The sequence below is a fragment of the Gymnodraco acuticeps genome, unplaced genomic scaffold (genome assembly GCF_902827175.1).
Source record: "Gymnodraco acuticeps unplaced genomic scaffold, fGymAcu1.1, whole genome shotgun sequence".
In the NCBI taxonomy this organism is placed as follows: Eukaryota; Metazoa; Chordata; class Actinopteri; order Perciformes; family Bathydraconidae; genus Gymnodraco; species Gymnodraco acuticeps.
This window is the reverse complement of record NW_022990032.1, coordinates 455944-472605: the sequence shown is the minus strand read 5'-3', so window position 1 is coordinate 472605 and position 16662 is coordinate 455944. Positions and strand designations below refer to the sequence as shown.

General features: G+C 42.3%; 1 protein-coding gene across 1 annotated transcript in view; it reads right to left on the bottom strand.

The window, feature by feature from the left end:
* Positions 1-11225: 11225 nt before the first annotated feature.
* The window catches only part of LOC117545314 (zinc finger protein 436-like), a 35700-nt gene continuing 30263 nt past the window's right edge, over positions 11226-16662 (bottom strand). Inside the window, exon 3 of the mRNA XM_034215041.1 lies at positions 11226-13461. Coding sequence (XP_034070932.1) covers positions 12338-13461 — 1124 coding nt within the window. The 3' untranslated portion in view covers positions 11226-12337. The remainder of the gene's footprint in view (positions 13462-16662) is intronic.

The following is a 16662-nucleotide window of genomic DNA, read 5'->3' as shown; positions in this document are numbered from 1 at the left end:
TAGTCATGTGTGGGCCAGGCATGGTGACCATGGATTCAAAAACTCGTATTTCTCGAGTTAAGAGCCTATCTGCTGTAGGCAGTGTCATCTCTCTTTTTTGGAGTCGCCGAGAGAGGTTGCTGAGCTCTGTGAGCGCATCGTACATCAGTCCCAGATTGCTGACAAACGTTGCAGATGTGAGCACATCATCCAGGCCCTTGTACTTTGCTCTGTCTCTGGAATCCCTGCTCGTGTCGTTTGCAGCATTTGTGAAGTGATCATGAAGCACTCGGTAGTTTTCCCAGACTGCTCTGACGCTCCTTTCACTTGAAGCCACCCAGCGGATGGACAAAACACGCCCTATCACCAGGAGACGCTGTCCGACTGCTTGCGCACACTGCGCTAACTGCCTCTGATTTTTGGGGGAGGCATGGAACAAGGAATAGAGTTTGTCAAAAAAGATCTGGAAATGATTGAGCCCTGAGACCTCCTTGACCACATCCCCAACTGCCAGCTCTAGACGATGATTGGAGCAGTGCCACACAAACAGGCTTGGGAATTTACTACACAACTGGGTAGCAACGCCTGTTCTCTTCCCTAGCATGACTGAAGCCCCATCACATGCAAAAGAAACGAAACACTGACCTAAAAAGTCCTCGTTAAAATCTCTTCCAAGACACTCCATTAACGCCTTTGTGATGCCGTTGTTCCATCCAACTCGATCAGCTCCCAAAAAAACGTTTCGGGCTCAGCATCAGCTAATGCTGAGCGTAGACACACAACAAGCACCGTTTTACCACTAATAGTGGTAGATTCATCGACCAAAACACAGAGTTTTCTTTGGTTTTCTGTAATGTCTTTTGCCATTTTTTTCTTCAGCTCATGAGCTATGTGGTCGATGATTTCGCCACAGGTTTTATTGGAGTGCAAAACCCTGCCCACGTTCAGCCCATTCAGTTTCTGTACATTCAAATCAATTGGCATGTCTGTGAATGGCCGGCTATGTTTGCCAATTTTATATGCCGTTCGAAAAACTCTGATAGTGGTGTCTAATTCAGATGTATGCATAGACTGCACTTGATGTTGAATAGTTTCATGTGAAGCAGATGTAAGGATGTCAGCAGCTTTTACATGGGCTTGTGATTCTTTATGTTCTTTGATTTTTTTTCTCAGGCTAGCTTGTTGTTTGCCCTTGTCAACACCGAAATGAGACACTGCACACTCACCCCATTCAGTTGACAGTTTCAGTCCTTGTCCAGTGTGTATTCCCAAAGATTTGACATCTCTGCATATCCGACATCCTAGCTTCTTATCTTTAAGAAGGAGCCATGCATTGGTCTTGCAAAAATATTGCACCTGGTCCGTTGTCCAGCAGTCAGGTGCATCGCTTTGCCCGGTGTTGGTGGTGGCAGTTGAGCCAGCAGCAGCTAACGTTAGAGGCTCTGGAGGAGGCGGCGGAGCTAGTGCTAATGCTAATGCACTAGAACTTGGAGCAGGAAGATCAACCAAAGAAAGCTCCCCATCAGACACAATTTCCAACACAGGCACAGCATTCTCTGTATTTGAAGTTTCTTCCGGCGACAACCGCTGTCTTTTTGCACTTTTATTAATCCACGCTAACATTTTAGAAATGCTAATTTGTGACGTGACTTGCTTTCCTTCTCTCGGGGGCGTGCCTGCTCTGTTCTATCACTCTACATAGCCACCCACTGGGTGGGAGTTGCACTGCATAAACACAACACACGTGCATCTAGGTATGTAAATTGTAAAGCATTAAAACATGGTTTTACTAACAGTTTTCAGTATGTTGTTACTTCGGCATTATTATTATTATTATTATTATTTTGAAACGTGTATTACTATTAAATCACGGTCAAATAGGTTAATTTTGACATAGTCGTTTCCACCACAGTATTTACATGGAGAAGATAAGCCCCGCCCCCTCTCCAGCACGTTCTGTTTGAATGACAGGAGTAAACAGCTGACAGCCGCTGTGAAACTCCAGCGGTTAGAGCGATGAGAATGTCCGTTCGGCACCTCATGACGCATCTACTGAGTACCGGGCGGCTGTATATATATATATGGATGTATAATAAGAACGGCGGGAGAGTGTTGAGTACTGGCACGGTGCATGAGTACCGGAGTACCGCCAGCATGCCGGTACTGAGCAAGAAGTGCCGGTACTCCATGGGTCAGAACCAGAAGTGCCGGTACTGCGTACCGGTGAGTACCGGCCCAATTCCAGCACTGTAGCGAGAGAACCGAGAGAACCCACGAGACGCGATCTGGTTCCATTAGAAAGAGCGAGACCATCACTTCCGGTGCATCACTTCTTCTTCTTCTCTCGATTTAAAGGCTGATTGCAAACAACTTTAAGGTGCATACCCCCACCTACTGTACAGAGTGTGTATCACCATTATCACCCTGTCACCACTTGTGGAATTATACCAGCGGAGGCTGTGGCGCAGTGGATTATTAGAGCGTTGGTGTTCGGATCAGGGGAGCACAGGTTCAAATCCCTGTCCCTGAGACACTTCACCCCAAATTGCTCCTGTGGGGATTGCCCGCAGTATTGAGTATGTAAGTCACTTTGGATAAAAGCGTCTAACAAGTAACATGTAATGTAATGTATAATACCACTGTATTTACGTTGTTTTAAATTCTTCCAATCAATCCTGTTTCACTCAAATACTTAAGAATAGCCTTCCTGGTAGCTCTTACCCCCTCACCGTCTGTCCCCAGTGTCCCCATCAGGCTCCACTCTCTATCCTGCCTCTCTGACCCTGTCTCTTAGTTTTTCCCTCTCTGTTTTGTACATGTTGCAGTGTAATATGATGTGTTCCACATTTTCTTTCACTCCACGGAGGAGATGTCGGAGAGAACGCGCTCCGAGGTGTGGTTAAACTTTACCCGTCTCGATGCTCGTGGACTAAAGTGCAATAAGAGTTTAGCATGTAAGGGCAGTAACACGAGCAATTTGTCTAAACATCTTGCAAAAGTGCACCACATTCAGACGGAGAAATGCACCGTTTTCGACTGTCTTCCTAGTAGCTCTGTAGCCCCATCCACGAGAAACTTTTCCACGTCAGGTATGCTAGCAGAAACACAAACATGGGTTAATGATTAGAGGTAACAGAGTCGTTTATTTTGTTAAAGTTTCAGCTATTCTGTGTAAGAGTTGGTGAGGAGCTGATAATTTATTCCGGCAAATTACTCAGACCTACTAATTGACCTAACTGAAGTTATTGAGTCTATGTAAGTTTACTGCTTGGCTCAGATCCACCAACGTCAGCAAGATCTCACCTCTATTAACTCCCTGAAGAACCAGGTTCAATTAACTGCTGTTTCAATTCAGACGACCCTCTTAATCGGTTTAAGCGATCTCGAAGGATTTTGATATCAGTAAATGAGGTGTGGCCCTACCTAGGTGTGAGTGTGGCAGTGTGCAATCTTACATTTGAAGCAGGAGAGGAGAGTGCAGATGTCTTTTAAGTTGTCCCAATCCAAAAGGTGGGATCAGTTTATTTGAAGAAAAATAGGACCAAACTAATACAGGGTTTTTACCTTCTCTCGTTATAACATTATAATCATACTAAACATATCATACTGGGGTTATTTTCTAATCTAAAACCTTAATTCATAGTTCACCCATTAAAGTCTTCCGACAAAATCCAAAAATAATTTCCTCGTGGTGGAGAAGGTTCTCTAATTAGTTCTAAAATCCCGACACATTTAAGAATAGTAGGTTTAAAAATCCCAACACATTTAAGAATGGTAGGTTTAAAAATCCCAACACATTTAAGAATGGTAGGTTTAAAAATCCCAACACATTTAAGAATGGTTGGTTAAAAAATCCCGTTAAAAACGTTCATCTAAACCATTCCCTCAACATTCAATACACAGAGATTTAAGCAATAGTTACCAAGTTAGAGAGAACCTTACCGAGAGCTAAAACCCAGCTCTGAGGGCCAGAGCTTACCGGGAGAGAGTATACCAGGGGATATAAAAACCTAAAGACACCTCCATACCCATATTTGTGGAAACTGGGCATGGCCTCTGATGTACAGGACTGGACATGACCAGACATATTCTATGGCTCTGGCATAAGACACACCTTCCCATGTTTGTGTAAAAAGGACATGACCTCTGCAGGACTTGCAAAATATTATTCTCGGCTATGACATAACCTCCTTTTTGGGGCCTCAATGTATTTCTCCCCCTCCCTGTGTACTGCTGTGAGAGGAGAGGGAAGAAACTGCCTTCCCTTATCAGTGACACCCATAAACCATTATAGGCCTTACACTCAACTTAACAAACCACTTTGTTTTGTTTATACTGTAAATATAGTAAATCATAAAATATGAAGCATTTTCATTGTGGGTTATACAAGAATATAATTGATTATATTTGATTATAACTAACTTTCGTTTTAATTATTCAACCTAATATGAAGATCTCAACACCCTCTTTTTAAAACGCAAAGTTATCTAAACAGCAACAGATACAATTGTAAACATACATACATATTCAAAAACCATCAAAAATCATTTTCATTATGGGTTTATACAAGAATATGATTGATCATATTTGATTTATAATTAACTTTCATTTTAAGTATTCACTTCATATGGAGATCTCAACATCTGTTTACAGTTCTGTCATCAGATTATTTAATACGATTTGTTAAAACGTTGTTGTTTCTTTTGATGTGAAATGTTATGTATTTAATTTAAATAAAAACCAATGTTAGTTTTGTTCACAACTTGTTTAGTTAGTTTACCTTATTTTTTTCTCCAAAAGAACTGATAAAAGTACCGTTAAAAGACCGGACCGATAAGCGGTATCGATAAAAGTAGTAGTACCGTTAAAACCTTAACGATACCCATCCCTACATGTGCGTGGGGTAGGGTTGCAAAATTCCGGGAATTTTCAAAGATGGAAAACTTTCCATGGGAATTAACAGGAATTTATGGGAATTTTCAAAATTGAAGGTTGGCTCTTCATAGGGAACTTCAATATAGTTGGGGAAAGTATATTTTAGCATAATCTTGACTAAAACAAACATATCCGCCGCATTCGACACAGTCTCCCACACTATCCTACTTAACCGCCTATCCATCTACCTTGGCCTCTCTGGTACAGCCCTCTCCTGGTTCCATTCCTACCTCTCCAACAGGCAACAGTTTGTGACCATCGGAAAATACAGCTCTGCCCCAGCCCCTGTCAACCAAGGTGTGCCGCAAGGTTCGGTGCTCGGCCCCCTTCTATTCAACATCTACATGCTCCCCTTCGGTGAAATCATCCGCCGACATGGTCTCAACTTCCACTCCTATGCCAACGACACCCAACTCTACATCAGTACCAATCCATCATCCCAGCTACCCCCACTGTCACTTGTCAACTGCCTCTGCAACATCCAAGCCTGGATGTCAAAAACAAAATCTACTTAAACTCAACAATAACAAAACAGAGTTCATGGTTGTGGCCCCAAAAACACTGCTCCGGAAGGTTGGAGATCTGTTCCTCACCATCGATGGCGGCTCCATCCACCCTTCCCCTGAGGTTTGCATTCTGGGCGTCACTCTGGACTCTAGCCTCACCTTCAACTCCCACATCAGGTCTACTGTCAAAACCACTTTCTTTCACCTACGAAACATCTCCAGACTCCGGCCCTCTCTCCCCGACCCCGTTGCAGAAACATTCATTCATACCTTCATCTCCTCTCGTCTGGACTACTGCAATGGAGTTCTGTTCGGGGTCACCAGCAAAGCCCTGGACAGGCTCCAGTACGTCCAGAACTCTGCAGCCAGGCTCCTCACCCACACTAAGCCCTGGCAACACATCACCCCTACCCTCATCCACCTTCACTGGCTCCCGGTCAAGTCACGCATCCAGTACAAACTCCTCCTGCTAACTTACAAATATCTCCACTCCCTAGCCCCTCCATACATCTCTGACCTCCTTCAGCCCTACACCCCCTCTCGTCACCTGCGGTCCTCTGACAAAGGGCTGCTCTCCATCCAGCGCTCCAAGCTGAAAACATTTGGCAACAGAGCCTTCAGTGTCGCAGCCCCCACCCTCTGGAATTCTCTCCCCTCTGCAATCAGGAATGCAGACACTCTGGACACCTTCAAAACACACCTCAAACACCATCTGTTCACTCAGGCCTTTGGCCTCAACTAATATACAGTACTCAGCAACCTGTTCCTGTTTTGTTTTCATCAGCCTATGTATCTGTATGATTATTATTACTTTGTGTTGTGTTAGTTCCCATTGTAAAGCGTCCTTGGGTTTCGTGAAAGGAGCTATATAAATTGAAATTATTATTATTATTATTATATGCCATTTAAGTACACTTGAATATCCATGCCATAGCACACTGCTTACTGCATGGCTATTGAGACCACACAAAGGTTCGCAACAGGCTCACACATGTGAGAGTGGAAAAACTGGTTGGCATTCGGGCAAACCTAAGGCTCTTTGAGCCGGACACAGAGCCATCCTCAACAAGGCTGGACAGTGACACTGAAGAGGAAGACTCAGAGTTGGATGTTGATGAGGCCCAGGAAGAGCCCATTGACTGAAAGGGTTTAGCAAAAATGCAGAGGATTGCTTGAAGGAAGATTTAACATTTTGAATGGGACTTTGTGGGGATTTTTGGATGGGGGGTGCATTTTTGTTCATTATGATTGAGTATGTAAGTCGCTTTGGATAAAAGCGTCTAAAAAGTAACATTACATTACATTACATGTCATTTGTTAGACGCTTTTATCCAAAGCGACTTTTCAGTACTTAAGTATTGTGGACAATCCCCACAGGAGCAATTCGCGGTGAAGTGTCTCAGGGACACAACGACCTGCAGTGGGACTCGAACTTGCTACCCCCGATTTCAAGTCGAGCACACTACCCACTGAGCCACAGCCTCCCTGTGGCTTGTAAACAAGTAATGTAATGTAATACCACTGTATTTACGTTTGTCATGGCTTGGCTCTCAGCCACAACAAACGCGCGACAGAAAACGAGGGTGTGAATAGAAAAAGAGAATGTATTCACTGCTGCTGAAGGACACAAACAGGCGAAACAAACGACGAAACAAGAGGTCAGCTGGTCGTGGCTGCTCTTCGCGTTGTGTCCTCCTGCCAGAGAGAGATTGCAGGTCTCACTCAGGCCCTTTAACCCTCTGGTACCGGCCGCCAGGTGTCTTCAATCCCAGCTGATAGACCAAAGGGAAAACCTTAAAGGAACATACACACACCAGAGATAACAAGGCAGGGGTCGTCACACGTTGTTTTAAATATTTACATATTTCCATACCCTTCTTCTTAATTATTGCTTTTCCTTCTCCTTTTCCAAGTGAAACTGGTATTGCTATTTCCTTCTGTAATGCATATTTTGCTAACTTATCAGCATGCTCATTCCCGTTTCAAGTTAAAATTGAATAATAACTACGCTCTGTTTTTTTTATCGGAACAAGGTTTCATGATATCCTCCACAACAGCTTTATAAACACCACAACACAGATTTTGACCATTTAAGCCAAGTCTGAAGGTCTCTAAAAAAACAAGTGTATCATTTGGTGTTCGGGTCTGGGGAGACCCAGCAGAATTGTTTTGGGTGACTCAGGGTCAAATTTGGCCCAATCAAGATTCATCTTTGACTTTAGACACGACCCCCCCCCCCCCTTCATCCACTGTAACAATAAGAATATGGACACTAACACTTGAACCTGAACACACACATGCACGTGTGCAATATGTGGTGTAATGTGTTTTGGGCCATAAAATACAATTACAACAGGATTGTACGGTTATGAATGCATTATAAGTTAGTTATGATGTAGTTAAAACACTATTGAATGATAGTCATATTTTTTGAGTGTTTTGGACTGAGATAAATCATGGGTCAAAACTGACCCGCGACCACCATGAACGGTAACAGCTTTTGAACACAACACAAGGGTTAAACAAGGCCCGGCCCCCCCCACTGACACTTTACCTCAGCCACATCATAGACTCTATATGCATTACATTCATGCACACAATGCTCAAATACTGCTTACTGCAAATATTCTTATTTCATATTCTATATTCTATAATTCACTGCACTCTATTTCACTGTAAATTACCGCTTTATTTTATTGCTATTTAACAATATTTTATTATGGTGTCCTTAAAGATTTTCTGTTTGATATTAGATTTCTTGTTTTATATGTAATGTCTGCACCATGACATCAAGTCAAATTCCTCGTATGTGTGAACCCACCTGGTGATAAACCTGTTTCTGATTCTGAAGTCTCAGTAAGCAGTGGTTAAGTTCAATGATTAAATCTTCTCTAACAGTTATTGTCAACTGTATGCTTTCCAAAGCAGATAGTGAGTCTGTGCATATCACCACCCTATCAGGTCTGACCTCTTCAACCCATTGTAGCCCAATAATTGCTGCGAGTATTTCTGCTGTATAAACTGACAAGTTATTTGACACTCGTTTTGAGATTGATATTTTGAATTCTGGGATATACACGCCTATCCCCACGCATTCTTGGGCGACCCCGCTCTGCACCGTGCTATTATAAGATAGATAGATAAAGAGAGAGATAGATAGATAGATGGATAGATAGATATAACGTTGCTATGTTTCTTTTTATTAATAAAATGAAGAAAAACATTCGTGCAAAATCGCAGAGACTAATTCATCAACAATTCTTTATTAAACTCTGATTTTTACAGTAATAATAATAATAATGGGTTTAATTTATAAAGCACTTCATATTTGATTTCAAATCCTGAAGTGGAGGCGTGTGGTGCAGTGGGTTGAGCGTTGGTGTTCGGATCAGGGGGTCACAGGTTCAAACCCCACTGACAAGACACTTCACCCCAAAGTGCTCCTGTGGGGATTGTCCACAGTATTGAGTATGTAAGTCACTTTGGATAAAAGAGTCTAACAAGTAACAAGTAATGTAAACAAAGTAATGAAGTGCTACAAGCAGTACTGATTAACACTGCTTCACATTCAATGAAAAGAGTGTTTGTATCAGACCTTCATAGGTAGAGGCTGTCCAGTAGAGCTGATGTTACTCTAGCTATCCTGAAGGTGGCAGCAGAGGAACACAGGATATATATTTATATAAATAGAAATAAAGCAATGAAGTCATTAAATAAATAAAGTAACAAATAATATGTAATTTCACATGGAAGTTGGTCACCAAGAAGAAAGGACACAGGGAAAATGTCATTTGAGGGGGGGACTCGCCAACTATCTGATATTTAAATATAATAATATTTGTAATCCTCTTTTTATACAACTTTATTTATATTTTGAGAACACGTTTATCCAGCAAAACAAGTGCATGTATTATTTACATGTTGAATGGTTTATTTCTAGTCTTTTCATTTCTCTAATGTTCAATGTCTTGTCTTTTTATGCTGCTGCCACACAAACATTTCCCTAGTTGGGATCGATAAAGTACTTCTTATCTCATCTTATGTTATCTTAATAACACGCAGGCCTGTTCCTCCTTGACTGCTATTCGGTGCTTTTATTAACATGCATTGTAGTTTTAGAGGTGAAGAAAGAGACAGGAGCTTCTGAGATCCACGTGTTTTAGAAATGGACATTTTCAAAAACCTTAAATAGACAGTTTCTGTTGGTGAGGAACAAAGTGAGGGTCAGTGTTTGACTGTTAAACTACAGTGTGTGTGTGTGTGTGTGTCACCTAGCCTGGTTTTAGAAATCTGGATCTCAAGATGAAATTTTTTTCTGAACACAAAGAATAATTAATAAAATGTCAGGATCTATTCGTCTGTCATATCCAGCATACATTACAAACTTCAAAAATGATATGATACTTCATGATGGGTGTGTGTGTGTGTGGAAACAGCGCATTTAGTGTATGTGAGAGAGAGAGAGAGAGAGCGAGAGAGAGAGCGAGAGAGAGAGAGAGAGAGAGCGAGAGAGAGAGAGAGAGAGAGAGAGAGAGAGAGAGAGAGAGAGGTACCGGTGCCAGCAGCAGGGACCGTGTTGTTAGCATCTGGTTAGCTAGCTGCACTAACGGACACAAGGAGCTGTTTGTTCCACAACAAGCTGGAGGAGAGCTCTCCTCTCAGACTGAGAGGCTCAGGTGAGCTAAAGGACTCTGAGTATTTAGATAGTTCACTTTAGTCTAAGTTATCTCAGTGGGTCTCAATTAGTTTGGTCACAAATTATTCAAAAGATTATTTCCGCGGCACACCTTCATATGATCATTATAGTTATAAAACAAATAAGAGAATAAAGGAAAAACAGTTATGAAATACTATATGGCAGTAAAACAAGAATACAGTTTGAAAGGAGAGTGATTTGTAAAATATCCATAAAGAAAAAGTAAATCTGTTTACAGTTGTTTCATCTGGGTGCTGAGAGAGGTATCCATAGATCTCTTCATGTTGCTCTCAAAGTGCACCAGATTGATGCTTTCAACGTCAATATTTTAAAAAATCTTCCCAGGGGAGCATCCCCCTGGACCCCCCTAGAGGAGGTGAGGTCCGCTCCCCACACATAAAAAAATAGCACTTTACCCCTGCCTATATGCCGTGAGCTGATTATCGAGCCTTCATTGTAACAGTCGCGGGTGTACTGTGTGTTTACGTGTGGGGAGTGCTTTTGTGCGTGCTCTATAGTGCCCGTAATAGTGTTCACTGGAGTCCAGCACCCCCACTCAAAATACCTTCCCGCACCTCTGTGCACGGGGTCAGAAATGTATTCTGGGCCTAAACCATTCAATGCTTTATAAACCAGCCGCAGTATTTAGAAATAAATTATTTGACACACAGGAAGCCAGTGTAAAGACTTCAGAACTGGACTGATCCTCTTTCTTAGTGTTAGTGAGGAACCAGTGTAAAGACTTCAGAACTGGACTGATCCACTTTCTTAGTGTTAGTGAGGAACCAGTGTAAAGACTTCAGAACTGGACTGATCCACTTTCTTAGTGTTAGTGAGGAACCAGTGTAAAGACTTCAGAACTGGACTGATCCACTTCTTAGTGTTAGTGAGGAACCAGTGTAAAGACTTCAGAACTGGACTGATCCACTTTCTTAGTGTTAGTGAGGAACCAGTGTAAAGACTTCAGAACTGGACTGATCCACTTTCTTAGTGTTAGTGAGGAACCAGTGTAAAGACTTCAGAACTGGACTGATCCTCTTTCTTAGTGTTAGTGAGGAACCAGTGTAAAGACTTCAGAACTGGACTGATCCACTTTCTTAGTGTTAGTGAGGAACCAGTGTAAAGACTTCAGAACTGGACTGATCCTCTTTCTTAGTGTTAGTGAGGACTCGAGTGTGAGTCTTTTTCAGTCTCATAACTACAGTATGTTTTGTAGTCCAGCTTCAGGTCCAGCAACTCCGACTCAGTCACTGCCGAACACAAATGAACACATAATGAAATATGACCCCCGGTTTGATGATTGCCAGGTCACAGTACAATGGGAGCTATCTACCCTTACCCACAATTTAAAGTAATTCACAAAGACTATCTCCTCTTTACTCTTCTCTCTGTGAGGAGCAGCAAGTTCAGCTTCAGAACAAAGTGAAACACAAACAATGGCATCAAATATTATTAATATGTCGGGTAGTAGCCTAATCTCAGAGTGCACCAGAATGCAGGGCCGTCCCTTCCTACACGCAGATCACGCAGACTGCGTGGGGCCTCACCTCGCTGAGGGGGCCTCATCTTGCGGAGGGGTCCCTCAACTGAGCGCACCGTTATGCGGCGCAATTAGTGTAAGCGCGGCACAGTTTTGCCGCTGCGACACGGAGGGCCTCATCATATGACTTTGCGTGGGGCCACAAATTGGCCCCTGCTGGGGTTGGGTTTTCAGCATGTGTGCCTTTTTATGTTATACAGTTCAGCCTTGATTCCATCATCTCATTAAACTTTTTTTAAAAGCATACTTTAGTTCCGTGAAGGGATATAAGGGATATATGCACTGTACTTCACTTTAATTGATTTTGTCTGCTGAAAAGCAAATAAACAAATGTCGGTTCGCGATTTATTGACAAAGGAAAAAAGTGCGTCCCGAGGCCTGACCAGTTGAGAACCACTGGTTCAGAGTGTTTAACCGGAATAACAGATCTTTCCAATCACCACTGATTTCAGGGTCAGGAGAAGCTAAAGTCATGTTCTTGGCTGGCTCTGGTTGTTTGTCAGTGTCACCATAAGTGTTGGTTACTTTGGTGTCATTAGAGCCAAATGGACTTGTTTCTGTGCTTAATATTTGTTTTAAATGCACATTCAGACTTGACTTAGAGCAATGATATTTTATCACACTCAGAGCAGGTATCGTGTTATACACACACTTACTGGGACTAACTCAAAGAGTTTAAACCTAACAATAATCACTGTCTTCAGAGTCAGGTTCAGAAGAGTCTCCAGGGTTGTCCTCAGTCTCTGGTTGTAAATGTCTCTCTGGATCTGAGTTCCTAGCTGGTTCTGGTCCTCCACAGTCCTCTCCATCAGCTTCTGTTTCCATGTGTTCAGCTGAGCTGCTGGCTGGAGGCTCTGCCTCTCTGTTCTCCTCAGTTTGAGTTTGATGAAGCTGTGAGGACTGACGACCAACACACTTATGGGTTTTGACTAGATTACCCCGGATAAATCTTTTGTCACAAACTCTGCAGCTGAATGGTTTCTCTCCTGTGTGGATTCTCATGTGTTCCTTTAAATGTCCTCTCCGTGCAAAAGATTTCTTACAAATTGAGCAGCTGAATGGTTTCTCTCCTGTGTGGACTCTTGTGTGTTTCTTTAAATCTCCTCTATCTGCAAAAGATTTCTTACAAATTGAGCAGATGAATGGTTTCTCTCCTGTGTGGACTCTCATGTGTTGCTTTAAATTTCCTCTCTGTGCAAAAGATTTCTTACAAACTGAGCAGCCAAATGTTTTCTCTCCTGAGTGGATTCTCATGTGCCGATTTAAATTTCCTCTCTGTTTAAACGTTTTCTCACACAAAGAGCAGCCAAATGTATTCTCTCCTGCACTACGTATTGAATCACTGACAGGGTTTTGTTTAATTTTCTGAGGGTTTGAACCTGGTTCTCTGGTCTCCTTCAAATCAGCTCTGTCTTCAGTGTCAGGTTCAGAAGAGTCTCCAGGGTTGTCCTCAGTCTCTGGTTGTAAATGTCTCTCTGGATCTGAGTTCCTGGCTGGTTCTGGTCCTCGACAGTCCTCTCCATCAGCTTCTGTTTCCAGGTGTTCAGTTTGTCTTTGATGAAGCTGAGAGGACTGACGTTTCTCTTCATCATCTTCACTCTTCACAGGGACAGGAGTGAATGTGGACTTGGCGATATCAGCCTCCTCCAGCCCTTGAAGCTGCTCTCCCTCCTGACTGATCCAGAGTTCCTCCTGTTCCTCTTTAATGTGTGGGGGGGGCTCTGGGTCCTCCTGGTCCAGACTGGAGCTCCACTCCTGCTGCTCAGGGGGAACCTCTTCTTCAACCACCACCAGCTGCTGGACGTCTGCAGGAAACAGGAAACACATATTCAGAGAAACTGTAGAGTATTAGAATTTAAAATCTAACCACGATTAACACTTCTTTAACTTTGCAGCCCTTATCCATTCCTTATTTTAAATGCTTTTCCAGATCGGTCGGCCGTTCACAGAGTGTGAGGCCTTAGCCTTATAGTTTGTGACCTGTCTGCAGAGTCGTTAGCTGAGAACTGGTGTTGGAGTTTCTCAGAGTAGTCGTTTAGCATCTCTCTCCGCCTCGCTAAACCTGTACTTGGACTCATACAGGTGCATCTCAATAAATTAAATATCATGGAAAAGTGAGTTTATATGAGTAATTCAATTTATAAAGTTTAAATGTATATATCACAGATTCATCACACACAAAGTGAATTATTTTCCAGCGTTTATTTGTTTTAATCTTGATGATTAAATGAAAGCCAAAATCCAGCATCTCAGAACATTTTAATAATACATAAGGCCAATACAAAATAAATAACTGCATCAATGCGGCACAAATCTCTCTATTTCAGCGTGATAAGCCGATGAACTGCTGCCTTTGTGCATTAACCTGTTTTAACCCTGAGCCTGTTTTTCAGGTCTCAGGCTCGAAAATGACATTCCCAGAACAAATGACTATATCTTCCCTTTTAAAAAGGGGTAAATTAATAATCCTTTTTCTCAAAGCAATGATAAACCTTGGAGTTGGATGTAGAAAAGTCACAATCAATATAGATTTTGTTCATTTTAAAGTAAATTCAGATTGAACATAGTAAAAAAATGTAAATTATAGTGTCAGTCCAAAAAAAAAAACAGTACTTATCGTGAAAACCACCCTTGGATGATGGGATAGTAGACTAAAAGCTTTAGGAATCCAAACTATAACATAATAAGTACCCTGTATCAAGATTGATGCAAAACAAGTGAAATTTGACCTTTTTAGAGAGATTTAGAAAAGAAAACCCACTTCTGGGTCATTTGGGTGCATTTTCCATATCTCTGGTCCCCCTTGTTCGATTTTGATGATTGAGATCTCTTCTTAACCGTTAGAGCCAATAGAATTGAGGGGAAGTTCCTCAAATCCATCTAAACATTACCCATTGGTGAATGAGTGATGCGTAGCCAGAATGCCCCGGAACCGGAAGCTGTGATACACTCTGGTTGCTATCATTAGCAGCTAATATGAAAACTCCGTTATTGACAAAGTGAATGATGGATTATCAGTAATCATTTCAAAGTGACACAGACACATTGGTTTAACCTTCAGCAGCGTTTTTATCATTTTAATGCCATTGAACACGACTTTTGATCAGAACAACAGCTAAGGTAAGACGATGTCCCGTGAATGCTCCGTAATGTTACGTGGTGTGATGTCGGGTTTTGCTTCCCATGTCGCGAGTTCTATCTCAGTGATGATACTTATACGTCTGGAATCTGTGGAATCTCAGCTTGCTAATCGATATCTTGTTTGTACAGATCCGATAAGTAATAAGGGTATTTATACCTAGAGTTCTGTGCTAAGTGTGTTAGTATTTTTTCGCTCAGGGCTCATTTAGATGCTTCTTGTGAGACTTGTGTTTTGTTTCGGTAAAAATGGTTCATATCGTCAGTTAGCTGAGTTTCTTCCCGTTAAAACAAATGAATAATGACTATATAAAAATATAAGAATAAAACACGGAGGACGGAGATCTCTTTTTCTCCCCCTCTTCTGAGAGCCCAGCAGCTGAGCCCAGCAGCTGATCTCAAAGCATGCTCCCCTCTCCTGCAGGGGGGCGTGGTCAGCTGCAGCTCATTTGCATTAAAGCTACGTCACAGAATCAGCCTTTTCAGGGCTGGAAAAGAGCAAATAGAGCGAAATGAGGCATGGCTAAAATGCAGGATCTGTTTGGTATTTTGAAAAAAAAAAAAAACTATATTTATATAGGTATGGCCCTACAATATATTGTTCAAATATAGCATGATAGGTCCACTTTAATATAAGATATTTGTTTGAGCACTATATGGGCGGCACTCATTATAATCCTGTTCACCTGCGTGAGGTGTGTGTGGAAGAGAGGGTGACACAGGGTCGTTGGACTTTTTGTTGACCGCAAGTTGAAATGATTGCTTTGATTAATATAACAATAGGCACGTTCACACCGGAGTACTTTTCCCGTTTAGTTCCATTAGTACCCCTTATGTCACGTTCACACCAAAAAGAGTACTTAGGGAAATGTTACCCCCATTTTTAGTGCCTGCCGGTGGTACTCTCCTGGGGGAAAAAAGTGCCCCAGTTCTGATTGGCTGGGCGAATTGCAAACCACGCCCCGTAAAACTCTGAAATGTTTTGTAGAGCCGCCATTTTATTATCCTTGAATTAGCATTATTAGCATTAGCCCAGCGCACAAATGCAGAGAGATTAACTTATGGCAACACAAAATAAAACATGGGAGCGGTGGAGATGAGGAGGTGTCGGCATTCTGGCGATTTACTCGGAAAGCTTCAGTAGCCTCCCCCAACTCCATGGACTTCCGGCCCGGGACGTCGGGTGGGAGGATACGCCGTGAAGTTGTTTGCGGCCTGCCAGTAAACCCAAAGCAGAAGAAGAAGAAGTGACATCAGCGGCTTCATTTGCGTAATCTTCCCTCAGGGAAAAGTACTCCGGTGTGAACGCGATCGGCCCTTAGTTCCATAGGGGAACTAAGTGCTGGGAACTAAGTGCTGGGAACTAAGTGCTGGGAACTAAGTACGGCAAAGTACTTGGTGTGAACGCGGCTATTGTGCAGGTCCAAGGAGAATAAGTGGATAATTCCAGTTTTCATTAAACCACATTATTTTGCAACAGAGTTTTTGATCTCAGCAAGTACTTTTTTGTAGCGTGTCACACAATATGCAAAATGCCAACACCATTTCCAAAGAATCTAATATTAGGGATTCCGAACAAATGTATTATTGGGGTAGGTTTTGTTTATCAAAATTGATGAAAAGGGAAGAACTGTTGGGGAAATATTTTCCTAGGCCCATAACTGTGACCCAGTTTATCAGTTTGTACTGACCTCACTGAGCACACGCACCTGTAGCTTGGCTGCTGTGCTCTCAGTGGTTTGTCTTCCGGTTTCTTCTTATTCTCTCAGAACCAGCTAAATACATGGGTCTGGGTAGAGATCCTCAGAATTGGTTTGGAATCCGTTGTGTCAACTCATGGCTCGTGACACGTCTTGTGAATTCTCCGG